Here is a 27,692-nt window from a genome sequence, read left to right as displayed (position 1 = left end):
GTTCGAAACAGTCTATGCAATGCCACAGCTATGAAGCGTCTAGGTAGAATAGAGCTGATAGATTTGAGAATCATTAAACAAGTACATATATTTTTATACGTGCAATTGACAATTCTGCAGATTATTGTGTACATCTAAGTCTGGGCTGTACGAGTATTGGTATAAATATGTATATATGTATTTTAAATAGGGCTGAATATTGAAAAATCTCTTTGGTTGAAAGATCGTTGCTTTAGGCGTAGTCAACGACACAGATACTGCACAATTTACCTAATAAAATCAGCCTAAACTCAGCAACTCTTATCAAGTCAGTGGTCGGCAAGATAGATGCCGTCGACAGCAGATCAGTTCTTGTCGACGGGCGTACTAAACAACAGCAGCAGCAGCAAGAATATAGGAAAATGCCCTCAATGTTTCGAATCAAATAACCCGCTATTTACCCCCAACCAGCACTAATATGGCTAGCAAGGCGTTTAAACGTATATTAGCTGTCAGCTGCGAGATTGCTCCTTATTCAGAGAAAGAGATAGCCGAGGCGGTTGGTAAAGAAAAGCTGACTAGAGGAGGAATGTTGCCTCGAAATGACCTAGGGTCACGTAGATTTTTGCGCGGCCTCCGGTCGCTTTCGAAAGGGATGCCACGAACATGGACAAACCCCGAAAGGGCTAAGCCGGGCACCAAATGACGTAGCGCATCCGAACGAGACATCTTAGCACGTCAACAGGTCCAATGGCAACGATCTGCTCGCCACTGGTTGGAAGTGGAAGTAAATCAGTTGCGAAGAAGAAAGCTTCACCATTTATCCCTGAGTATCTATCTGGGAAACAGATGTAAGTAATCGTAACGACTGTTTAAAGCGGCGATTTTTAGCGGCAGTACGGGACGCAAACTATAACATTGGTTCAAGCAGTGGTGATCTCCGGTCGTCAGATGCAGAAAATTTATGTCACATAATATCGCGTGTTGTGTTTGAGACCGCCACATAGAAAAATTGGAGGACTGAGGCGGCGCAAACGAGAAATACTTTCAGTTTTATAGTCACATTAAAACAACTGTAAACGGCTATCAGTTACTTGGAAAGTAAGGACAAAATACGGGATGTGGCAAAACACACTGAATTTCGAAATACACTGAAAACAAGATTCTAACTAAAAAAACGGCGAGAAAAATACCAATACCCACACAACGATACCCGATGTTTCCATTATGTCAGTTATTTTTACGTACAAATAAGTTAACTGCGATCAGCGACGTGTTGCTTTAAAAAAGAAAATATATATATATATATAGTTTATCAGACCTTCATATCATGCAGTAAGATAATTTGTAAAACGTCTTCTAATCAGCGCGAGCAACTATAACAGCCACTAATAGGCAAACCAATAGCAATAATTTTATCCTCTATTAATTAATCGAATTAAATAATCGTCAATGACGGTGCTTACCTTCTGTGACTTGTGTGACGCATTCGAAGAAAAATGCGTCATTTGTGGATGAGAGCTTCGATGGTGCAAGCCATCAAGGGTTCGACTACTAGTCCTGTCGCCACCAGCGCCACTCCCAACTACACTATGACTACTGCCTGAGCTATCCACTGTATTTGCCATTGAGTTCAAATTCATGTTGAGATTTAAGTTCTGCGGATGATGATGGTTTAGCTGCTGTTGCGGTTGGTTGCTGAGCTGTTCCCGCGCCACCGATCTCTCCATCGTGTCTCGATTATTCTGGTTGAGATCGCGTAGGCCGCCGCCGCCGCCGCCGCCGAGTGTAAGCGATTCGCGAAATCGTATATTGTTGCCCTCTTCGTCCGAGCGGGCACCGCCTCGACCGCGCAACTTCTGTGTACTGCTGATCAGGCCCCCTGTCAAAAGGGCAATTTGCAAACCGGAAGCCGACAAACAAGATTCAGTAAAAGAACGATTTTATAATGCTTAATATCCTAAATTGCATACCAGTGTCTGTAGCCGTTAAATCAGGCCATTAAGCAAAATCGACTGCAAATTTGCTATCCTTAAAAAATGTAAAGGCCGCAATATATTTTTTCTACGGTTTTTGCTTCGTATACATATTCAATGCAATCTGTACTAAAAGAATTGATTGTCGGCTGACAAAGAACAATTATAATTTGCCATTTTGGATTAAGCAATAAACGCACCCAGTACATGATAGACTTGTTTCTTTATATGCAAATTTTTCACAGAATTAAGCTGAGAAACAGGTTATACAAACCGACGAATTCGAATGGATATATGTACGTCGCTAGAATAAGCCGTCCTTCTCCTTCCATCACATTCACAATTATTATACTGTCTTTCGAGCAGTTAGCTGCAATACGTACTGATTGCATGCACTCGTACTACTCGTGAACGCAATAGATTATCTTTTCAAAAAACCGTCTGTGCAAGACAAGCGTAAGAGATGTACGTTTATTTTCCCGACTCTTAATCTTTTTATTTGTTTATAATATATCATAGTATGTGCGTACAAGTAAAAGCAGCTTCGTCAAAGTATCGCCCTGTTATTCATTCCATTTGCATGACATTTCCATCGTGGGACCTTCCCACATACCCTTTTACTAATGTTAGCAGCAGGGACGCTACTCTCTGTCGCCCCTCATCTCCGACCGTGGGCCGATGGCGGACTATGAGCATTACAGCTTGTTGCAGGACCCTATGCGACGTATGCTAGTCGTATGATTTACGCCGTGGTCAATAGCATGTGCCATGGCATGTTGGCACGGGTGAAATTTTGTGCTTCAGTTTATGGTTATGAGGCTTGCTGAGCATCTATTGCTTATTTGGTAACCTCATCATCCCCTCCTTTCGTACCCCCCTTTAAAGTACTGACCGTTACTATCGGAAGTATTACCAGCCTGAACAGAATGGGCTAAACTGCGCGTATCAGCAGGACTTCTATCCAGAGGGACCAACTTGTTTGCACAGCACCTACTCACTCGGAGCGGCAAGGCGGGCAGCTGCGTTGTTCTTGCGCCATGTTCTTTGCCGAACCACTGAAAACTGACGCCCGCGTGGGTCCCATGGAAACTCACATGCTTCTGCCTTCTAGTACGCTCATCGTTCTCTGTTCAACTCGAAATCTATGTCGATGTCAAGCTCCTTCTCGTAATTTTTCACTCAATAGTCTGATGTATTGCGCGCTCTTGTTCAACGTCGTTGTGAGGCAGGCATCGTGACATCATTGTCACGTTGCCGTTGGGGCTCGAGGCGTACGTGCTGCGTAGTGCGAACCAAGTTTATCTTTTAGCTATCGAGGCGACGAGCCCATGATCCAGCCCAGTACGTAGGTTACCGATCTGCTTACCAGACCAACCTTTCCCAAGTAGGTCGAGAACTCCGCACGCCACACAGCCTGTGTCCCGTTTGGCTTGTCTGCAGGTCCTGCTTCCCTCGCCCCCGATTCCCTATTACTTGAGGGGCTGTTTAAAGCGCTGTTTCTACGCGCCGTCGCCGTTACTGCTGCTGCGTACACACGGCCAGCGCGACGAGGATCAACTTCGCCACTTCCAGCCATATACATGCATACCAGCCAACCAGTCAAGCATTAAAGCAAGGCACTATGCCTTTCCCTCAACGGACTCCAGGACAGCATCTGGTAGCGGTATCGTGCTCACGTGGCTTTTATCCACTCCTTCTGCTACTCTTACTATTGCCGCTGACGTTGATGCGAGCGACTCGCACACGGACGGGCTTAAGAGCATCCTGACTCTCGAGTAAAAGGCAAGTCGTCCAATTTGCAAAAACTCTTTTCTGTGCTGTAGCAACTGCAGAAATACCCTTGCTTGAAGTCGTCCAGGCAGCAGTGGAGTAATGGTGATGGTGCTGATAGTTCGATAGGCTACAGTATCGCGTCGGTGTGCGGTCCGTTCTGCGGGGCCGCTACCGCTACCGAGTTGTCAACGAAAAGAGGTCGATACTCAGCAAAAGTGAGAGCAGTAGCATCACTAACGGCAGAAGCAGCAACCAAGCAGTAGCCAACTCTAGAGGAAGTCGACAAAACAGAATAGCGCAAAGGGTCTTCCCCTCTTCGTGTTGCCATAAAACACTTCAGTTCACTTAAGCTTCCTTGCTTTACTCAGTTGCTCGCTCACGAAACTTCCACATCGGCCCTGGCTCCTCTGCTTGTCCGTCCGTACCATAATCCAGTACTCCATTTTTATCCGAAATTCAGTTTCTCACTATCACTCCCACATCGTCCGCTGTTCAGATGGAAACTTGACCATGGAAGGCCACCCACGGTAGCTCAGCCAGCCGTCATGTAGAAATATAATGCAATCTAAATAAATACACTCTTAAATGCAGCAAAGGCTTTCGGGCCCCGAAAAGTAAGACAAGTCGATTCGTCCACTTCCCTTTTTTATCCCCTGCTGCCAAGACGATCACGATAATACAGCGACTATTTGGAATATCCGACGGAATATTGACGCCGTCTGCCCTTGTTTCTATTCGCTGTTGTTGCAGCGGTTTTGTAGCGTAGAGAATCTTTTGACCTTCTGCATTCTTAGTGACATTGGTCAAGAGACCTCGTTTTTGGCGCATAACAATAAAGTGAACAGCTACAAACGAGGCCATTTTTTTTTAAATTATAGTTAAACAACGCTACATATTGATTCCACATGAAACAAGCACACAGCCAAGCAGTAATAAATAGATTAAAGTCGAATTTCCTCTAACGAACCGCGGAAATCGTTAGGCAGGGTTTAAGAGAAACATTAAACTGTTCTGATACGACGACTACAGTATATGTACTGATACCGTATACGGCAGAGGTTTACAAGCGACGCTGCATTTGTTTAGCTGGCTGGCTGGCTGGCTGGCTGGCTGGTTTATCTGATTCAGCTAGAAGAGCCCGTTGTGTGCTTACTCAGTAAAATCGGGATAATGTTGAGGCTAATTGTAGTAAGCAAAAATAATTTCTTCTTTTTTTTACAACTTTCTTCTTATTTGGCTTCCCTGCCCTTTATTAAAATACCCACACCCAACGTAAACTTGCAGTTGGGTGCTGCCCTCACAGCAGATGGCTGTGCAGCTACTTCTACTGCTGCCGATGGCAAGGGCCACCACAGCAAAAAGTTTTTTTTGATACATTGAAACGAAATTGAAGCTAGCGGCATATGTTGGAAGAAAATTGTCCAGAAGATCCGGCTAGATCCGTATAAGTGTATCGTATAAAGGTGCCTGCAATAGGATCAGCCTGCCGGCCACTCCCCAAAGCAAGTCTTTTATTCCTCTTTAAGCTACGTGAAAGGTTTCTTCTCTCCGACCACGCCGGTAGTGGCAGCAGGAGACTATCCTGCTGTAAGGCCAACTGCCGGCAAAGAATCCTTAACTCGCACAACCTCTAGCTACATACCGACACAACGAAGGAATCTCTATAGCCCGGAAGGGGGTGAGAGTCTGGCAGGAAAGCAAGATAACGGCAACTGGCAGTTGACAGTAAGGTTTGCTGGTGGTGCCATCGTCTCGAAGCGAATGGCAGCGGTAAGGGCAGTTGGATTGGGTACAGCAATCGCGGAACGGGCAAGGTACCTTCTTTGGGCAGCAGGAGAAGTACGAGGAAGAATCAAAGAAGGACCCGAAGAAAGAGGAGCCTGTTACTCCTGCTGAGACTGCTATTCGCGTCCAAGAGCGCTACGGCGACGGCATCAGATCTGAGCAGCTCAACATTATCATATTATCGGTGAGGAAGGCAGCAGCGGCAGTGGGGCCGCCACCTCGATAGATGACCGAACTTCAGCAGCGGTGTTGGAAGGGCAAACGGCGAACTAACATTAAGGGAAAAGGTATGAGCGCGAAAGGAGGGAAAAGGGCGTTATCAGAACACGCAGTCGAATGGAGACGAAAAAAAGAGGCTCACGTTTGGTGAAACACCCAGTCGGCCGACAAGCTAGCCACACAAAAACAGGCACATGATTGCGCTAAGGCCAAAGTGCACGCTAAGGGCTTGCCTGTTAGGGGACTATGCGTTGGAAGTGGGAGATGAAAAGTGCAGCAAATAAAAGAAGAGCTCAAAAAAAGGCATAAAAAGCAGCAAGAAGGACCCAACACATGAAAGGCAATAGTCTTTTCTGTTCTCTGCTTGCTAGCTAACGAAAAGTGGACGACTCGCAGAGTAAAAACGACTCAAAGTTCTAGCACGCCATACTGGCACTATGTAGCGCTAAATTGTGCTACGAGAACTAGTAGGATCGGTGCGGTTAATGACGACAGTGGCGGTGATGGTCATGGTGTGGTGCTCGAGTGAATTCGTGGAACGCAGCGGTGCTACCACCGCCGTCCCTTGAGTTCACTATTGAGGGTGCTGCATCCGCCAAACCACCAGCTACTGTACAGCATAACTGTGACAAATACAATACAAACATACCCAACGCTCACAAGCCACGCTTCATTCAATCCCACTACTGTTGCTATCTCAGTAGCAAACTGCAGCTTGATGAGAGGTGCATGGTAATTGTACGTGATCCCTACTACAACATACCATTCGCCCACCCTTCTTGTCCTCTTTCCATCTTCTTCGTCTCTACGAGTCCAAAAGAAGCTCACTAGTCGCCGTTTCTAGTAGACGCGTCGATAGAATGCGCAATGAATTGTAAGGACTCAATGGCCGCACCAGCGATAGTACAATTAGTGGCGACTGGTGAGAAATAAGAACAGTGAATGTGGGTCGAATGCCGCAGCTGCCGGAAAGCCTTTACCAACAAAAAAGAATTCTTCCCATAACTACGCTGACTAGAACCGCCGCTGATGACGAGCTGTCATACGGCCAGGTTGCACTCGCCATTTGGCAATGGATCGCTTAGCGGTTGTATCGACGTTTTCGTCGCTGGACTAATAGACAGAGGCAGTACGTAACGAAATCGAGTATTAAAACTGCGCTCCACATCGAAACAGAAAGATTTCGGTCGGATTTTGTTACTCGACGATTGCAGCGGCAGAAGTAATCCAGCGAACCTTCCACCACCAGAGCCAGCGGTTATGCTGGTATATTAAGACTGCTATCTATGCTCGTACTTAGCGAGACAATGAAAATTTTCAAGCTAACGCCGTCAGGACACGCGGCCAAATCCTGCATGAGCCACTTTTAACGTTTACTCAACTTCGCAGAAAGAAACGGCTCGGTATATATATATATATATATATATATATATATATATATATATATATGAATTGTTTTACAAAAAGGTCTATGCTACTTTCTAGAACTTAGCTGGTTGAAATCTACCAGTAGTTATCACCATTATTGCTGTCGCTGTCATCATCTTCGCCACCTGATGACTTCACACGCCTAGCGCCGTCACACGAAGAGCGGACTGGAACCAGAAAAATGAAAGTCGAACACGACCTTAAACTCTGTTTCAGCAGCGAAAACTGAGCAACGGTTTTTCGGCCGTTGCGTGCGCGCTATGGGCTGGCGAGAAAGCGGACAAAAAACCAGCGGGAACTGCGTCGTTTCATTTTCTTTTGTTAGTCAACGACGATAGACAAGGGCAAAATGGAGAAAGACTGCCAGACCAAAAGCAGTTAGTTCATTTCTGTTCTTTCACACACTTTTTTCTGCGTCCTTGTATAGCTTCAAATTGGTCGCTGCCGCAACCCCATAGCAGCCACAGGGGCAGCTGGCGTCTACAAAAGATGAATCCCTTAATCTTTTGAATACACCCTTTCTTCACGGTAGTACCCCAACAGGCAGAGCATTTGGCTCTATGCGTGCTGTCTCAGCCACCGGTTTCGCCCCCCCATCTCATGCTAAAATACGGCGTTCCGCAATGCTGCCATGCGGTGTATGCACCACTACGAACTGGCTGGCGAGCCAGCCAAAATGTAAGAGACCTTCAGGAAAATGGTGGAAGAAATAGAGTAGGGGCCCATCCGCGCAACGGTCCCGTGAAACGGTGCAAGGTCCTGGCAGTTTGGCAGAGCTCGATAACTTCGTAAAATAGCAGGCGAGGCAGCCCAGCTTGGTTCAACAGCAGCAGTAGTAGTTGATTTTTACTTGACCAACAGCATAGAGAGAGATCCAACGGCGGTCCGCCGGCCCTTAACCATCGCCTTTATCGCGCGCACGCCGCACAGCTCACACATCCCCCGCTCCCTGGGCGGCCTCACTATTCTTAGTGAACGGCTACTTTTTAACCGACTCATCGACTCGCCCGACGGACCCTTCTGACGACCCGTAGCATATACCTTGTTTCTTTTATACATCCTGCAGCCTGTCTAGCCTCGATGCAGTTGCCACCGCTACTAAGCAGCTAACTACTTTTGACTCAACGAACATTTTCAGTATGCCCACCTATGGGCTCTAATAAGATTCTCCGAAAGGTCTGGCATGTGCAGGATGCGCCCCTTCACCCAAAGACTGACCAGCCGCGCTGTTCAAGTTCCTACTGCACCAGCAGTCGCGGCAGCAAGAGCATTGGGATAATGCCACTACAAAGTAACGTGCCTGTCTATGGGATCAAGTGAAGGCGGGTACGTGCAGAGCTGTCATTATAACACAAGTCTGTTACGTTATCACACTATAGGGAGCTGACGCGCTTAGCATGTGCTACGCTACTTTTATATCGGTATTTCATATCTTCAGTATGCCTAAGCTGTCCATGTGGTTCTGTAGCAGTTGCTCAATATAGCAGAAGAGGTATGCATGTTCTTTTTCCCTTGCGAATTCATTGTCGACCACCTGTCAACTAGAGTAGGTTCATATATGAATTCCTGGTCCTAAGCATATCGATATAAAAATTACTGAATAATCTAATAAATATGAGACCATAAAAATTTGTTTACATTAAGACTTCGAAACTATCAGTCCAGAGAATAAATGATCTAACGAAATCGGTAGCGTCACCTGGTTGAGTTTAAATCGAAAATAGATTTATTCGTTCCTATTAGATGAAAAGTCACTTTCTAAAAAATTTTTCTAAGTCTTTATTAGGTAAAAGAGTGATCAAGCCCGACAAGCATAATCTAAAACAATTCTAAATTTGTTATCACATCTTCACCTGTCTGTAATTAATTCACCCCACAACGTGCAAGCAGGTGCATACATCCAGTTATTTGGAATAAATTTCTCCTACGGGTTCCCGTATATTTTAGGTGGCCACCATAGTTACCTATACGTACACAGTAGCTTAGTGTGTTGAGGACAACCTGCCCAATCTGCCCAAACAACTGATAACAAGGTTGATTGAACCCAATGCGGACAGTATTATCGCAAAATCGCATCGACCCATCAAGGCCATTGCATCACGGTCGTTTCCACTATTTCCATCCGAGTGATCCTTAGAAAGTAACTCACAACAATCTACCTCAGAACTAAAAGTAAAACAACTTCCCCTCATGTTTTCGTGCGCCATTGCACATCTTTACCAGTAGAATTCGGCTGAAAAGGCTCAAATATTTAATTCAGCTATTTTTTTCACGTCAATTAATTCCATGTGAACAACATTGTGAATCTGATTTCTTTATTTTAATATTCAAATGTACCCGCGTAAATTAAAATTTTTATCGTCTTCTTTCTGACGCGCTTACCGTGTTTTTGCTGCAGCTGTTGTGGTCCGTTGCTAATATGGTCTATGCTACTGCTATGAGTATTGCAACTATTGCTACTATTTGCAGACGAGGCAGAAGATGCGGATGATGTCGTTGTCGACAATCCGTTGCTAATGCCAACCGACGGTACGTGATTATTACTGTTACTGATGAGGCTGTTAGGGTTGTTGCCGCCAATCGCTGTCCCTGTTGACGTCGAACTTGTCGTCTGCTGATTTAAGTTGTGGTGTTGTTGTTGCAGATGATGATGTTGTTGTTGCGTTTGCTGTTGAGAGTACGTAACGGCTGTTGAGCTCCCGATGCCTGTCGGACCACGATCGCCTAAACCTCCCCCACCGGATGATGGCGAGGGTGACGTTAGCGCTGTCGATGTTCCAATGCTTCCACTCGAGCCGCAGCCAATACCGATCCCACTGCTGCTGTCTCTACTACTGCTGCCGCTGCTAGCAGACGACAAATTGTTGCAGTGGTTCTGACTACTGCTGTGGTTGTGACTGTTGTTATGTTGTTGATTCGAAGAAGCAGATCCCGCCGCTGCGGACCTCTTACACTTTGGAAATAGGCGGACTATGTCCGAGTCCTCCGAGCTGCTATTACTATCCCGTCGGCCACCTCCAGTGACGCCTCCCCCGACACTGGCGGCTCCTACTCCCCCGACAACGCTGCCTAGTCTGCTTAACTGCTGTGAATGATGCGAATGGTGGGTCGCGTCTACCACCGGGTTGACTAGTCCGCCGAGAACGGTCTCTTTGCGGATGAGTCCCGAGGCGAGCACGTCGTGGTGTGCCAACGAGTTCATGGCGATGATCCTCCGACGATAGCCGAGAGCGTTGTGGCCCTATTCGGCTTAGCCTGACGATAATGGCTGGAGCTCAAAGGCTGGAAAGAAACTGGATGCAATCTTTCGCTAATGGCGGGAACGGAATAGCGTGGAGGAACAAGTCTGCTGGAAGATGCACTTGAGCCAGTAGCAACAGAATACAAATAAGACGAACTCTCGCACGACGGTTGGAACCTGTCACTGCGAATTGAAAGGCAGCAGCTGCATTTGTAACGAGTTTTCGAGAATGTTTCGAAACTGCTTGTCTTCTCCAGTGTTGAGGTACGCAACAATGGACGCAAAAGGGGACTGTTGATCGATGTTGTCACTTGATACGTAACTGATGCAATCTGTCCTACTATTTCTTCGTAGGCTACGGTAGTTCTTCTCGTGGTAGGCAATTGCTGTCCTACGTGAAATAATAGCATTAATATTTGTTGATCCAGCTGGACCACTTTCCATTGAAGGCTTTGCAAGCCGAAGCCAGGCACTCGTTGTTTTGCTCCGGACAAACATAGCACGATAACTCGCCGAGTCGGCCACACGTCTGAAATTAACAAGCAAACGAAAAAAGCACGCATAAACACGTTAGTGGCAGTAAGAACAAGGAAATATTTGTGACAAAAATACGATATTTCAAAACGAGGATCTATGACTTCGAGTACTAATTAGTCACATCTATTTTTCATAAACAACGTTATATCCGTTTTGATGTCCTCCTAAACGTATATGCCATACCAAAAATCTCAAATCGACCATGAAAACGAGTAAGTGCGAGACGCTTCATTAGACGTCGGAGGATAATATGAACTATTAGCTTATTAGTTAAGTCTCTTTATCTGAACCACCATAACAAACCCGCGATATTCATATGTATATAAAGATATCTACCAATGGATATAGAAACAAACACGTATTAATTCTTATATATTGTCTCACAGACGTGTACATACCTAACCCCCGTCTCCCTTAGAGATGGTTCCACAGAGAAAAGACAACAACAGCTTCTGAGAGTAAAGCAGCTATCTCCCGTCAGATTTTGTCCATCCCTTAGTCTTCACGCAGGGTAACAAAAACGAGACGTATTTGCACCCCGTAATTTGGCTATCACCAACCATTGCGATGTCACCATAACAAAACCAACTCTATCAAAGTCGAGCTCAATCCGAACGCTAACAAGAATTAAGCTATTTCGGGTAATTCAGTCTTTTCTCAGAAAAGGAGCCTCTTTCCCAAGGGATAGCTATAGATCGTTTGTCGTAGGAAAATACAGCACAAGATGCTGGTTACAACGGGGTTCATGCACATCTCCACAGGTTGACCGTTACGAAAGAATATACACACAGAGGGAAACATAGTGACAAGGAATAAATATCGATAAGGCATCTAAATGCCATAGTATATACGTGGGTGTATTTACTAGTACATAGTGCTAGCGTAATAGTAATGAATGTTCAGTTGTAGTATAAAACAGCGGTAGAGGCGTTGGCTGCGATTTGGGTCCTGCTAGTTCTTTGCACTAATTCGCTGCTCCAGCTATACCGACTTGTTCACTTGGGCAATTCTGGGCTTTGACCGATAGTAATCAGTAGTCCGGGTTATTACAGTAGAGCAATGGTTGCTGCTAAAGCCGGTTACTCGTAAACGAGACGGTGTACTACGAGTACGGTAGTGGTACTCAACGTGAGAGCTGGGTTTCAAGGGGCTTTGAAGGGACTGAGGCAAACAACGGACTGAGCAACCAACTTTCAGTGCAGTTTGCGAGTCGAGCTCCAAACTTCGGCTGTTCTCTCTGTTCCTGCTGGCCGCCTTCTAATAGTAAAGGAACGAGACTCTGCAGGAAATAGTACGTACTTGGGCCAGGTAGCATTAACTAGTATAATACAACTGTTACCAAGAAAGCCTGCTACTGCCACACAAAGCCCGATTAGGGAGACAGGCTGACTTTTTGTGTGGCGAGTCCTTTTCCAAATAAGTAAGGAGATACCGTACATACGTGTTCTAGTTGGTTGAATAAGTTCTCCTGACTGGATGAATTCTGATACTCATCCGCCACTTCATGGCGGACAGCTCTAGAAGAAGTCGCTCGTCGGCGACAATGGCCTCCGCACGTTGCGTAGAGAAAGGCAAGAAGACGGCGAACACTAGTCGTGGCCCCTTACTGCATTTTTCTTTTCTGGCTTCCATAAGCGCTTTCTACACTATTGCTCCCCTCTTTCTGTGCATGTGGGTGTAGCCTTGCTTTTACAGTACTGTACATATGCACATGAAAGCAGACGGCTCGAGTTGTCGCTTAAACGCAAACGTCTTATTCCCGTTTAAGCCATCCAGATGACAGCCACTGCCCTCCCGTGGAGTCCGTTGGTGATACTTGTTTATGCGAAAGTTGTGTCTGATTTGATAGGATGAGTATTACGCAACAGGGATATAGTCGTTTCGATGGCTAAGTTTCTAGTCGAAGGATTCAGGAACTGCTGGTTCAAGACTTCGACAGAAGATACATATGTAAAAGCAAAATATGGTATAACAATTTTAAAAACCACGACGAAAAACGCTTAGTTGAAATATTTGTTCCTCTCAACAACAAAGCCCACAACCCATTTAAGGCAACTACCACCACACCTTAGACTTCACACCATCTTATTGGATAAATACGGTGTCAATGTATATAACTACTCATTCGCAATGTTCAAATAAATAATGTAGAAACGCTGTTATAGACACCTGCTGAATGACTGTAGTTTCTTATAAACTCTAATTTCAATAGCTATTCACCATTTATTCGTAAACCAAGTTCTTACTATATATATATATATTCGAGCAATAATAATAATGATCTCCATTTAAGTATTCTCCATGACCAAATCCTTTAGGCCAAGTCGAAAACGTTGTTGGAGTATTTACTCTTCATGCAGAATTCGAACAGAAGCTACGCCTAACTACTTCATAAAGTCAAAAACTCTTCGCTCAGTTGTGTCCCATATCATGGATAATGCTTCATGCGAAATGCGATTGGACGACAGACATCAATCAGTATTACAGCATCAAGTTTTTCGAAGTTTATGTTAAATGTTTCGACGTGTATATACGTAGGCTGTTGCCCCTGCTGCCCATAAAGTTGGCGACAATGATAATCTAACTTGTATCAGATACTGCTGCTACTACTGGCTACTACTGGCCGCTCAGCACCGTATTTAGTTGTTGTATGGGAAAGAAACCCGTTGTACTTCCTGCTCTATATCTTCATATACCATCACCTTTCGGTCAACGGCGCTATTCTTATATGTCGTAGGAGAAGTACCTCAATGACCATCTGGCAATCCTCCCCAGTTGCCCTTCCGGCTTGCAGTTTTAGGCCCTTCTTCCGCGCTTTTTTGGCTTAACCGCTAATTTGCATGGAAGGAAGACAAATGTGCTCCTTTAATTCGCTTTTTTTTTTTTTTTTTTATAGACGTTGTATTAGAGAACAAAAGAAATTGCTTGCTTTTTTTTGAAGGCCCTATAAAGATACAGATATACACACACGCACACAGACAAAACGAAGCGAACATAGAGAGCGGCAGGCTTCAGCCTGTACAGGTACAAGCAGTACCAGTCGCAGCAACGTGTAAGCTAAGCTTTTTCCACTGACCAACTATTGCTATTATACGGGGACAGCAAGTGGTTGTAAGGTATAGTGAGACGGCCAGCAGGACAGCTGGCCGTATCACTATACCTGGTTATATCACTATAGAGCGAATTCAGTTGATTCACTTACTGGCATCATTGCATTTTGAGCTCATGTTGACGCTAGCAGTAACTGGAATTAGGATAATGCTTTAGCAGCTGAAGTTCTAGGGCCGCTATGGATTTCTCGGGTATCGAATCAGGTCAAGACAAAACCAGGAGTCCAGTTCAGATAATAAGAAAGACACACAGCCACCACACGATAATCAACACCGGATATGTGTGTGTGGCGATTAATATATTTGAAGCCAATTAACTTAAACGTTGCGTGACGTTTATGATTGTGCAACGTTGCATATAAAAAAAGTAGTATACGCACGTTGCTGATGATGACTCCGAGCCGTACTGGATAAGGATGTAATAGTCCTGAATATATAGGTTCGTGGAACTCTCGAGGACATCGTGTTTTATGTGAACAAGCGTCTGATCGTCATCGTGTTATAAAGTGATAGATAAAAAAATAGGCTCTACACTCGAATGTACATAACATTGGCCTATATAGCGGACAAAGACCATAAAATCCGCTGTCGCGTTTTATAAAAGGAAGCACGCTAAAAAGTTTAAAATTGGCGTTGGAAAAATTCGATAATGCTATATTAAAGGGTTTCAATGCGTCACTGATTATTCGGCTGTTCAAACGTTTTAATTAATTCGGACGGAATGAAAATTCTGGTTTAACTATTTGTATTTGCCCTATTTGTTTCGCATTCTTTTCGCAAAGATTCATAGCCACGTAATATATTACTACTACATATGTATTGTATATATAGTGAAACGGTATTCTTTTACGCTACGAAGAGTAAAGATCAAAGATCCGAATATCTGACGGTTCCCAAGCCGAACATAACGATGCCGCGCTTTAGCTCGTTTGATTCTGCACAGCTTTCGGAGATACTGAAAAACTTCAATAAAACTGAATTGTATACGCGCTAAATATGCCTGTACGCTTTTGAACCGCGCAAAACGGGCCTTTTTATGTAAGTCACTATGAACTGCTAGACAACAGAATTTGTTTTGGCATTACCACAAATGACAGCAGAACAGCAGTGAGTAAGCAAAGAGGTAGAACGCGCCGTCTCTGGATTGACCCAGTCGGTTGAAATCGACGGTCACACCTGCGTAAAGGATTCTCTCCCACTGATACCAACCGTCGCCCTGGTTATATATGCCGGAATCGTGATGAACCCACTTGAAAAAACATATTCACCATTGGAACCGGGCACTCATTTTAGTTTCAATAGCTATAGATTTAATGTCATAAAGCGAACAGAGTTTGAATGTACGCGCTGAAACGTAACATTGACTGGCGGAGGAAAACTATGCAGAAAACAACAAGCACAGAAAGGGGGCAGTTCATGCAAATACCGAATTTCCCTACTGCCTGTTTGCCGCAATGAACTCCCTTGCCATTGTGACGTCAATTGCCTGATTTAGTTTGATATTTTTCAAATTGTTTTACCTAATTATTGTGTAACATCTCAGATATTAAGAGGTATTCATTTATGGAACAATCTTATAATCTAAAACGTTCATTTTTTTCATGCATTAAGTTGAAAAATCTGTATTAAATTATGGTATTTACTACGAGCTTACTGGAAAATCGCTTGGCCAAGTCTCTAGCTAAACAAGTCGAAACAGAAAAGTGCAATAATACTCATTATGGCTTCGTGTATTTTTGATATTCTTCGTGTCGCTTGACACAGGTTCGTGCTGTATAGCGAAATCTACGGTCCAATTCAGCACCACTGTCTTCTATACAAAACACAGCACAAGCGGCCACCCATCGCTATTTTTTTCTTGGCGTTGTATGTTGGCCGGCGGCAACAAGCGCGGCTGACTACACGGTGTTGTTGTTGCGGATGTACAGACGATCCTTGTTGTTAGTGTTCCGCGAACACATTTCACAAGCCTGTTACGTCCCCCCACCCCCCCAAACTCCTAAACGAGTCTCGCTTCTCCCTTTTATTACTTCGTCTCCTTTTTTCCGAATTTCTCCCTCGCGGATGCACGCTTTTAGCGACGAAACCCGCCAAGAGTCCTATAGACTTTTGCGTGTCGCTCTTGTCGACAAACGCATAAATGGTGAAGATTTCTGAGAAGCACCTTGTTGGCGTATTTTTTTCTGTATCAGGCTCCATAAGTAGCTGCGCGACATGATCAAAAACGAGCACGCCGACCTCTACATTATGGAATGTGCGTATTTTCGGATGATAAAAAGTAAAAATGACCAGTTTTTTTAAATGGCATACGTAAACTCTCATATATATATATATATCTGCTGCATGTCACTTCTATCCCGATTCAAAGTACTCGACATAACGATGTTCATGCTATGACATGAGATTTATATATTATGTTTACACAGCTTCTTTGTTGTATAAGTCTCCATGCAAACCTAAATTCAACCTAAAATAAAGTATTGTTTAGTAATCAATACACTCAGTTTTTTTAATAACGCCCCTGTTCAAATATACTGATGATGAAAATGCATCAGAGATACTTACTTGCTTGTCAATCTGTGCTCTTATTAGTAAATATGAAATCGGAAAGCAAATCTTTTTAGTCGTCTCCATTTCGCATACGCCCTACCATATAAATGATCATTTCAAAAGCCATCGCTATTATATTGACTCATCAAGCCACCTAAAATATTGGTACTAGCTTAAACAGTATATGTTTTTTTCTTCTTCCTATATAATATCACAGTTATTTTCTAAACAACAACAACAACTTTCGATAATCTCATATGTCACTATTCCGTATTATAGCAAATTCGGGGGGGGGATGACTGCACAACAGCGTCGAATAGCCTGCGTTGCACGATCCTTAATCACTGCCGTTTAATCGTAAGTGCCGCTGTTCAATGATCAAGCTCATTGCGAAAGTGTCGTTAGGTAAACCGAAAAGGCTACATATCAATTTTATTAACTGTTGGGCCTCTATCTCGCCTCGGGCCGTGTCATTCACGGGACGACAAACCATTCGAGTGTGTTTATCTTTTTCTCTCTATGGCTACGCGGATATAAACATATAAAGTCGGCCCGAAGCATTCGAGTTGTGAGATTAAGAATGGAACGGTACACAGCAGTTGGGTGAATAGTCCCTGAATAAAGGGTCCAGCAAAATTTCTCAATATATCTATCTGGATAATACGAGCGTATTTGCTCTTAATTGAGTTATGAAAAGCCGAGTAAAGAAAGTCTAATTCCATTGTACCCCTTGTTGTCTCTGACTGCTCTGGTCAAGTGTCATTCGATATTAGGTTAAACGATGTTCTCAGTGTCCTTACTATTATTCAATCTGCATCATTTCGTTATTGTGCCTATTTATCATCGGCAAGGAAGTACGAACCTTACCTACCAGAACACCTTGTCAGCCAACTTTTGGATACTCCATGCAAACGAATTCTATTGGAACTTTGAATCGAGCCGATGTTATGCCTACAACATAGCATATATATAACTTCCGTAACAGGTGCGTATCGACCCTAGTACTTCCTGAGATGTTGTCTACGTGCCCGAAAGCAAGACACTTCGTAACCTCTTTTGCTTATAATAAGGATCAAGATAGCTTTGCTCTTTTTATGTTGCGTAGCGGAGACGTCTGCCTTCGTGAGCCCCAGGCATTTTTAGCTCCTGACCAAGAAGCAAAGCAAATGAACCAGTGGTTTGATATACCTTGAGGGCGCTTAGTGTGTTGAGCGCTTCCGTTCCTCCCGCTCATATGAGTAGCATAATAGTATAACCGGTCTCCAAGCTACGTAGCGTTACGTGCGATATCATGAATGAAACGAAAGAGTACTATATACCCCAACATTAACCGCCGTGATACGGCTTTCCACGATGGTAGACTTGTTTCGGATTTGCATGTATAACACTAGGTATCCAATGTAACATAATCATTCTATCTCTCTTCCTTCTAATATCCAAATAATGGTTCTATCATATTTTTTTCTTGACGCTATTAGCATTATTGTTCTATTATTGTAAGGATAGAAACAAAGCAATGTCGGGCATTCACTTATGAATTCTGTTCGTAATAGTAAAAAAAAATATGCGAGTTATCTAAGATAATGCTTACGTTTGTTACGGTGTAGCTGAAATAATCGCTATATTTGATCACAGAAACTAAACTTAGGAGGATTAGTGCCATACGGTTTTCAAAAAAGGCTTTGCCGTAATATGCATAGAAAGAATTAGACAAACGGCTTAGAAGTAGCACACGTCCCTAACTGTGCTATTGCCCATAGGTGAGAGGTATATAGGCTGTAGGATAAGGTTGTAGGCCTGTTTTATAAAATGACGAATTTTTTTACTTTTGCAGCACTTCTGAAGCGTAGCGACTAGTAGTCATCTGCAAAAAGAAAGGGCTTGTTTTTAGTTAAAAAATATACGTGCCCACAAATAAAATCTTGATATTATTCGTTGCTAATTACATTAAAACTTAGGCAATTAGCAACGTAGTCGTACCTAAATTATACAGTAACACGCGATAGGAAGCACCAAATTTGTTACATCAGAAAAAGAGTTCTTTATCTTTGTTGATACGGCAGAAGCCATAACTCTAAAAAAAACCTATTGGACGTAGGTTGGTTGGAATATCAACCTAATCAAGACCGATTGTATCTTGATCCATTTCGTTTACCCATTTTTAACGCGCGCGTCTAGCCGCCGATCATAACCATTAATGATCATTATGACCACGGCCAGTTCCTTACTACTATTGCTATTATAGACCAGTAGCAATACCCTCACAACTTACAAACGTGCCAGGAAAAGGACCAGCCGATCTAAAGTTTACCAAATAATAGAAGATATTATCTTTCCATGTTACTTTTTCAAGAACCCGCTAAGTACATTCGCTTACTATCTCTATTTTCTTTTTACTTGCTTCCCATTCAATTGAAGGGTGCATATCTTGTTCCAACAATTTTGCAACAATATTGGCCTCTCCAATATCTGAACCGCCGTCAGTAGGGGGATTTCCTGCGAAAAACAAATATTAGACATATGCTAGCGCATCGAGCCTAGATACATAAAGATGTGGTTAAGCGCAGGTTGGAGCCGAATTGAATTCTCGTTCTCGGTCCCCTCATCATGCCTTAAAAACTTCGGCCTGTTCATTAGACCAGCCAGGTAGCAGCAGCAATGCCGGCCGCAATGATGGTGGCCCCGACTACCGTCATGTAAGCAAAGCCCATTCATCCGGACTTAGTGCTGGCTCATGGCGCTCAATTCATGGACAAGCTGTGTTTTCACCCCCGCAGGTTAGTTACGAAGTTTCGAGAGGTGGTCTGCCGACCTTTCTGCAACCGCTAGCTGCTTTGTTAGTCGGCGAGAGTTTGTTGGCCCAAGTGACTTTTTTCTTTTATTTCAATTAGAGTAATAAGGCAAGGCGCGCACCGCACACATAAGAATCCCCTTTTGATGACGATCCCACTCTGTCTCGCTTTTTCAGCCCTGGCCGCTGTACCCGTTTTACCCCTAAACTCCTACCTCCAGCGCCCCGTTTTCCATGCCCGCCTGCCCATCCGCCGCCGGTCAGCTGACCAAAAGAGGAGCACACAAAGCGGTGCTTTCAGAAATAACAACGAACTAGGTAGGCCGCAAACGAGTGCCAGCCGAAGGCATGGCATGTGAAGCCGGGGAGGAACGTCGTGTGACGGAGAGACAAACACATAGGCGGGCAGGCAGGCAGGCAGACAGACAGACAGACAGACAGACAGACAACGCCCTGGAGCGTAAAGACTGACAGAAACTAGGCAACACTGGCTAGATAGCACTGATACCTCTTGACGACGCAAGGCTTTCCGGAAAGAAGAGAAACGTTTTGCCAAACCGTGGGTGCAGTATCTATATGGGTTGTTGACGCAAGATTTGAACACGATCAAAGGAACAGGCTGGACAGAAGAATAGTCAAAAAAAGTATCGCTGTCCATATGTGCAAGCAGCAAACGATTGTCATTGTCTTAGATAGTGTTTGTCGTTATAAAGCCTATTTAGCATAGCCAAGAAAAAGGCATTGAATCAGAAGCAATCAGTGCTTTGCTTCATGCGTTCTTTGTTAACTACATCTTTGCTAGGTTTTTTTTTTAATGATATGGTGATATTTGCAAGGTTTATTTATAAAGTAAATATTAAGCATGATATCAATAGAATAATTAGATAATTTACTCATCTAGTCAAGGCAGTGAAACTGATCCACTCCGGTTGTTCGTTATGTTCTTGCTAAATCATTGACCACTTGACAATGAATATCGATAGTCACCCACCGTAGAACAAAGTCAATTTTTTTTATTTCATTTTCAAAAACGTAACCGTTCGGTATGATATTTGACTCAAGGGGTCAATCAATAGTCGCGGCTGTTTGATCTAAATATTGATTCGGTTCAATGGTTACCGAGATATACGTTTAACCAACGAAATAACAAAATCCATCGTTCTAAAATTCAAAAAATATCCAAATATCACAACGCGACTTCTGGCACAGAGCCCTTGCGCATTCAAGTCAGTATCTTATATAGAGTATATTCACTTTATTATCTAGTGGCAAAGCTCACAGGCTTGAAGCTAGAAAATAATACTTTACAGATAATCAAATCTCTGATACAGGTCGGAGCGCGCATCAAATAATAATGGCTCGTATAAACCATTATTTCATGACGATACGCGACAGTCTTGCCGGACAATCATCTTTCGTACACAAGATATTCGCCAGCAAATAGAACGAGTCTTTTTTATTTAATTTAGCCAGTCAAGACCTAGGCATGTCTGCCTCTTAGGATATTGGCCGCATATGAGATAAGATCGCATCTTCCTTTTTTGGAACCCGCATCGTGATGACTACCGTATTTTGAAAAGGAGCTCCAACTTCACAATTGATGATATACAATTGAATAATGCCGACGCTAGCCTTTGACGAGCAGTCACTAGTGTAAAGTTTCAGGTAGCCGCATTTACAGGCGCATCTTTAGGTGTCTTCTTTAGCCTTGAAATTGACATGACGCTGGAAGATCACGCCGGTAAACAGCAGGCATGATACGCTAAGGAAACAGAGCTCATAATTGAAATACTGAACCCGCCTTCAGCACGCCGCTGTGTACGGTTCAACGCTATGTACTTTGCTGCACATAGTGTGATGATTAGGGGTGCAGCGTCTTGACCTCATTATTTAGATGGGCTTCGCATTTTTATTCACTCTATATTTTTCCCATATATATTTAGGGCCAAACGCTGCTACCACCATGTCACTCAAAGTAAAATGAAAATATGTTGATTCCTATTAAAACCGCGTATAAATTAAACATTATTAATCATCGACTGTTTTCTACGACTATTTTTATGAAAATATACGATACAACGCGGCGATTCCGTGCTGGTCATGGTCTCTTGCTATTTCTTTGAAAGTTTTATAGGACTTTCTACCCAGCTACTGCGGGCCTGTCGGGTTGGTTGTTCCATATAAGTGGGTCTACTCCTAGTACCAGATATGACGTAATTGAACACCTGCATGCTAATCAGTGTTTATCGGCCCAGTGTTGACCCCATTCAACTTTGGCTGGCAGAGTCACATAGTGACACGATTATCACACTATAAACTCCTACTAGTTTCTCACCGTACGCTATCTACGATCTTTCAACAGCCCCCAGAGAAAGATTTGCGATGAGATGCCGACATTCTCTAAACATAGACATGATCACTTGACATGTCGTCTTCCAATATGCTCCCCCCGTATCTGGGTCGTTGTGGGTGCTAAATGTCTACTAAATTAACCGCGAAGGAGGAAGTAATTGCGCCGCCTGTTACCTTATTATTGTAGCCGGTTGACTTTTCTCTGTTCAGACCCGGGCACCTGTAGCAGTATCAGCAGGCGTATTGTGAAGCAGATTCGCCTTTTGTTGAATACATCACTCTCATCTGCTCAAAGCTGATTCAATTCTTTGCTCTGTACATTCGTTCAAAGGTCAGCTATATGCGCGGAACCCCGAATCCTCCTGTTTTTTGAATATCATAAACATTATATCGAATCCGGACGACTTACTCGATTCGGAATCTAATATCCGGTTGCTATCTATAACGTATACACCTAACCAGAAACAAGTATGAAAGTAAGTATGAACTAAACAACTTTGGCACCTTCAGCATTAGTTCGATTAAAGGGATGCTGCTTTGTTCCTAGGCAAAGAGCCTAGTATGATCGTCGCATCAGGATATGTGTTGTTAAATAAAAACAAAAAAAGACAATAAAGATAATAATGTTGATTTCATGCATCCTAGAATACGCCAGGACTAAAACGTTAACACTAACCCGCTCTCGTTTTTCGATCAAATCCTGGCTAAGCGATTAGGGTTCGTTAATAACCCATAAAAAAAAAACAATCACCTGATTATTATTTTTCGAAACCTAAGCATATTGTATTTGGATATCTTCGAGGGCTTGACAGGGTAGCGTGCTATTAGTATGTGCACAAGAGCTATTTTTGCACAATACAGAGTAGACTTTATGTATAGGTGTTTTCCTTTAGCTGTTTCCCAACTTCAAATCAATGAAAGAGCGGTCTGAAGGACTTTGTTCGTAAGTTTGTGTAGGACTTAAGGAAACGAACCGTTTGGCATGCGGGCAGCCAGTTGAGTCCGAAACGACAAGACAAGTAACGCCGGAGGGAAAAAGAAACCGCCGCGATTTTGATTTTGACGCACACCAATAAAAGAGCTCTCTACCAGCCCATTTCTAGTGCAAGTTAATTATCTGGAGCTTCTTTTGTATTCATGCGTATTAAGGAGAAAACTATCATACCATACTGTTTAAAAAAAATAGAATGAAAATTTGACAATAAGATCACCATCTAAATTTACCAAGTAGGCATCTAGCCAGAGGTCACGTATTTCTCTAATTTCAATGCACATCGACAAAAAAAACTTCTAAGATATACAGGATAATTTACAAGTACTTCGAAGTTTTTTTGCGATAGCAGACTAAACCTATATCAAGCAATCTTTTGCGTAGGTGAATCGTTCGCTGAGCAAGTCGTTGCAGGCTCTTTCGTGCTGAAGTTTTGTGGACAATAGCAGCCAGAAATTTAAGGCCTATATCTACTATAATGGCCCAGTGCCAAAAATCGAAGAAGAGAGCGCTTCGATTTATTTACAGTTTACGAATATTTAGCAGTTGAATGATACTTGTACCTCGTACAACTGATACAGCTAAAACGCAAGGTCAACCACAATTGAGCGTCTATGTTATATTTAGAGCCATCTGTGATGCTGGATAGAACCGTTTCGCCTTGTCATACCTACTATAGATGCTTGCCAATCTAGGACGGTCTCAACTAAGCTAAGCTACAACGGTTATAAGGTTTGCCTTTTTCCTCTCATCAAATGTTCCACACAACACGAAGGGAAGCTGCGTCGCTATGCGCATTAGATTTGCAAGGATCGATACTGAACATATCGTAATGCTCCACTGAGTTCGCGACAGGCTAGAAATTTCTTGTTAGTTTTTTGTAACGTCTACGTATTGTAAAGCTATCGGTTAACCTTTTTTCCAACTATGCATTTTTCTTGTAGACCAACACGCAACAACTAGACAGGCAGTGAAGTAGTTGTATAAATAAATACACATATCGAAGGCATAGGACAGTATAGGACGCAGAAGGATACACGAAGATTAAAGGCCCCACGGTTCGGTGATGATCGGCTAACTACCTCATCAGCAGACGACATGACATCCTACGTTTCATTCATCGTTCGACGATCAACGCATCATCATCCATCGGACGGGTACGGAGCATTAGGTGGGCTAAGGAAAGTGACGACGGAACAAAGTAGAATAATAAAATAATAATATCGAACGAGGGCCTGATAGCCCTGTGCGACCAGGCACAATTTTACCATATAGTGTAGCACGTACATCAAGCGGCCATCTCCAAACGGGTGCGTTTATATCGGCTTTCCAACATTCCGATAAAGCCGGATTATCACCGCCACGGCCGCTACTACATAACCCAGTTTGGCACAAATTATCTCCCTTTACGATGTTGAAAATCGAGAGACGTAAGCCGATTCGTGGGACGAATAGTCACAGGCCCAATTATCATATCCTTTCGAGGGTCTTCGTTTTCTCCATGAAACCCATAAGTAATCATGGTTACCTGTAGAATGACCTTAATGCGTGGTCCGGCTACTGGAACACGGAACCAATCTCTGAACGGAGCTGGATCAAGGAGTAATCAGGAATCAGTCAGATAAAGGGGCTCACTTACAGAAGCTCGTTTACAGGCAGAAACTGATCCGCTGTCTCAGTTATAGTATTTGTCGTAATCAGTCGTACCTGAATGAACCTGACTAAACTTGCGGATGAAGCTCAACAGAATGACGCCAACTCTAACTGTACGGCAGTTACGACGACCTGCCATACTGGTACTCAACGAACTTCACGTGTAGGTTACGGGGTAGTGAAAGCAACTGCGGCGGTATAGATAATATTCGGCCATTCGAGTGAGAATGTCTTGAAACATTATGTTGCGGGTATCGTATCAGCTTCGGCGCTTCCGATTTTCAATAAACGTAAAAGCCAGTCGTCCAACGCCTTCTATGGTTAACTATAATTAGTTTACATGGGAAGCGACTATGGCTTATCTAGGTCGTTAAAACCCTCGACATGTCCACCATTGCTGAATAGGATAAGTACACACTCGGTTGGGCGGACATCTCGTAGGTGGGTTTATAGCACGTTCACATAGTCTATAAAGGATCTTCATTACCATGTGTAGATGTAGCCTAATGTTCTTTCTAAAAGCGCCACCAACTAGCCGGTCTTCCCAAAACGCTCTGCAATAATTGCTGGACCAAGCTATGCGCACTCAATACCACGTACACACAGTGGCTGCGATCATTGGCCACACGATCAGCAACAACCATGGCGTTCCTGTTAAGGTTTTTTCATAGCCGTCGCTGTTGCTTGTCGCAAAATGCAGTCCTCTTTGATCTAGTCCGGTATCTGGTCTAAATCAAGTTACTTCGGCCAACTTGACGGAACAATTCAGTAGCAATCCACTGTGTTTTCTTTTTCTTGTGAGGATTGGCGGCTTTGCTTGTCTCCCTGCAAACTTCCCATTCTCAATAACAACAGCTGCAGCCACAGCAATTGCGGAAGAGCAGTATGCAGGCAATACGGTCGTACCGCGAAGTCCGTCTCGCTGCCTTCGTCTATTGGTCGACTTTCCATTCTTCGTCGCTCCTGCCGTTGACCGTACCGTCCTTTTATTGCACTCCGTCTGCAGCTAGGTCTCTTTCTGTGGCTAGCCGAATATTTGTGCATGTGCCTGCATGTATCGGCGTTCCACTGTGTAATGGCTATTGCAATGGACGTGTGGACCCTCTTGAAATGAAGACGTTTGATGAAGAGGCTGCAACTGTCGCCATTCAGCCGTGGATGGCACGGTCGAAGCTGAAGCTGTTTGTTCATACCTTTGTTGCACTAAGAAGGACTCAGCTACTGGTTTGGTATTTGGAAAAGCGAGACTCTAAGGGTTCGAAACTCTGGAGATGGTGAGAGGTGGGAGTGGGCAGCAGCAGTCGGTGGCAAACGGAAAAGTGAAGGGGCCGTCAGAGACGACAGCAGACGGTCGGCGAGCCGCGGAAACAGTCGAAACGAATTGAGGCGATGGGGCAGGCGTTCTGAGCGAGACAAACACCGACGGCATACAACACTAAACAACTCTAAGGACGACGCTCTGCGCCGTTCAACATAGCAAAGAAGAGGAAGCGGACGACGGACATAGACTCCATATCCAATCCGGACATAGACATAGGCGCCACTCATGCTGCGCGAGTTTTCATGCCATGGAGTAAAGTGAGGCAGGACAACCAGAGTAAGGTACACAGCCTGCGGCACAGCAGGCCGAAAACGAACAGTTGCAAAATTGGAACTATTCGCCGTTAGAGCTCTGAGTACAGGCCAGAATAAGACGATGGCAACGAGAATCTCAGAATTACTGGTGCAGCGGCAAACAGCTATACATCAATGCCTTGAACGGCGTTTTAAGACGTTCACGCTCCTATTCCGGCCATATTCGGACGTTCATGCTAAAGCGATGAGATGACGGTACTATGGCAGAAAAAACGATGACGTCGACAGCAATAACATATGAGTAAGTTTAAAGAACAGCATCCAGTAGAGAGAACAAACAAATATTAGCAACACTTACGGGAGTAATCTAGTCAACAACCTAATAGTTCGAGACAAAAAAATTACACAATAATTTGTACTGAAGACGAAAACAAATTGTACGGCTTTTTACGTGCTAGACTCGCTGCCAAACTCGCCGAAACTTGTCATTGAGCCAACCGCACGCGAGTCGGTGCCAGACACGCGTCCTCGTATAAATTATCTAACTCTAGTAAAATATTCGTCACTATATATATCTATATAATACGTATCTCTAGTACCCGTGCCGTCGTTGTGAATATGGTGTATTTGAACGAGAGCCATGGGGTCGATTTATGGTGTAATATATATGATCCTACAAAGCACTTTCTCAATACAATAACAAAAAGGTTAATCATCACTATTGCGTTCATTATTTTCTACTTATAGGCGAAAACTCAAGTGGATGCTATCTCATCTTGCCCATATTCGCTACAAAATGTCTACACGTACTCCGTACGTGTGTAAATGCGTCGAGCCGATTTTGATACATCCTTCCTTACACCTCCCTGTAGTACTCCCTACCACGAGCGAATATTGGTCACCATCAACTACATCTTTCCTTAGTTCGCTGTTATTGTATAAAAGGTTGTGCTCCTTCGCTGAAAAAACGTTTTGCCACGGTTCAGCAAGTTTACGCGGTATAAGGTGCATCAACAATAATAGTGCGCAATAGTACCAGTTACGGCTTTCACAATCATGCGCCCTTGTCACTCTTTGCATTGTAATTCAGTCACTGCTGTTCTCTCCATTTTTTTTTATCTCTAGGAGCAAGCTTTGGAAAGTCATAACAAATTCATCGTTTTTTGTTTGTTTGCGTTCTTCTCATGCTCTCGTTTCGATAAAGGGATTATGCCCCTTAGTCCGATGCCGAAGGATTACCTCAGTCTCCTCCATATTTTACATTTATCTCAGTGCCGTTCGAGAATGAGAGATAGTAATGGTAGTAGGTTTTAAGAGACCAGCTGAGGCAGAGCCTTAGGATTCTTATGCTGCAGTCTGCTACCAGGGTCTCTCAGCAAACGGTTGGCCATATTTTCTTAGCGGGATTATCATCCCCTAAACTCCTCTACAGCTATGTTCTGCTTTCAAGTGAAACGAGCGAACAGACATACACTTACAGGCAAAGACACAGACATCAACATGCGCGTGTCCGTACAGATGTGACGCATTAGACTCCCGTGGAGATGAGGTCCTCTACTATTCCCCAACCTCCTGCGACTCCACGGTCGAGAGTTGGAACACTAGCAGTAGCGACGGCTTTAGAGCTTTACCGTTGCGTGTTGCAACTCGCTCCTCAATGGCGAGCTTCTCCATCGACCACTATGTTCCATTACATGAACCCGAGCTGCTTTTTGTATTGAAGGCAGCAGGC

General features: G+C 43.8%; 1 protein-coding gene across 7 annotated transcripts in view; it reads right to left on the bottom strand.

Moving 5' to 3' along the window:
• The window catches only part of LOC111262072 (uncharacterized), an 84,054-nt gene that overhangs the window by 33,327 nt on the left and 23,035 nt on the right, over window positions 1–27,692 (bottom strand). For all 7 annotated transcript variants that reach the window (XM_086968932.1, XM_086968935.1, XM_086968934.1 and 4 more), the window contains 2 exons: window positions 9,543–10,930; window positions 1,446–1,861 (listed from right to left, as the gene is read on the bottom strand). In XM_086968932.1, the coding sequence (XP_086825058.1) occupies window positions 1,446–1,861; window positions 9,543–10,362 (1,236 nt within the window). In that variant the 5' untranslated portion in view covers window positions 10,363–10,930. The remainder of the gene's footprint in view (window positions 1–1,445; window positions 1,862–9,542; window positions 10,931–27,692) is intronic.

This window comes from Varroa jacobsoni, unplaced genomic scaffold (genome assembly GCF_002532875.2).
Source record: "Varroa jacobsoni isolate VJ856 unplaced genomic scaffold, vjacob_1.0 scaffold_625, whole genome shotgun sequence".
Classification (NCBI taxonomy): domain Eukaryota; kingdom Metazoa; phylum Arthropoda; class Arachnida; order Mesostigmata; family Varroidae; genus Varroa; species Varroa jacobsoni.
This window is presented reverse-complemented; position numbering and strand designations above follow the sequence as displayed.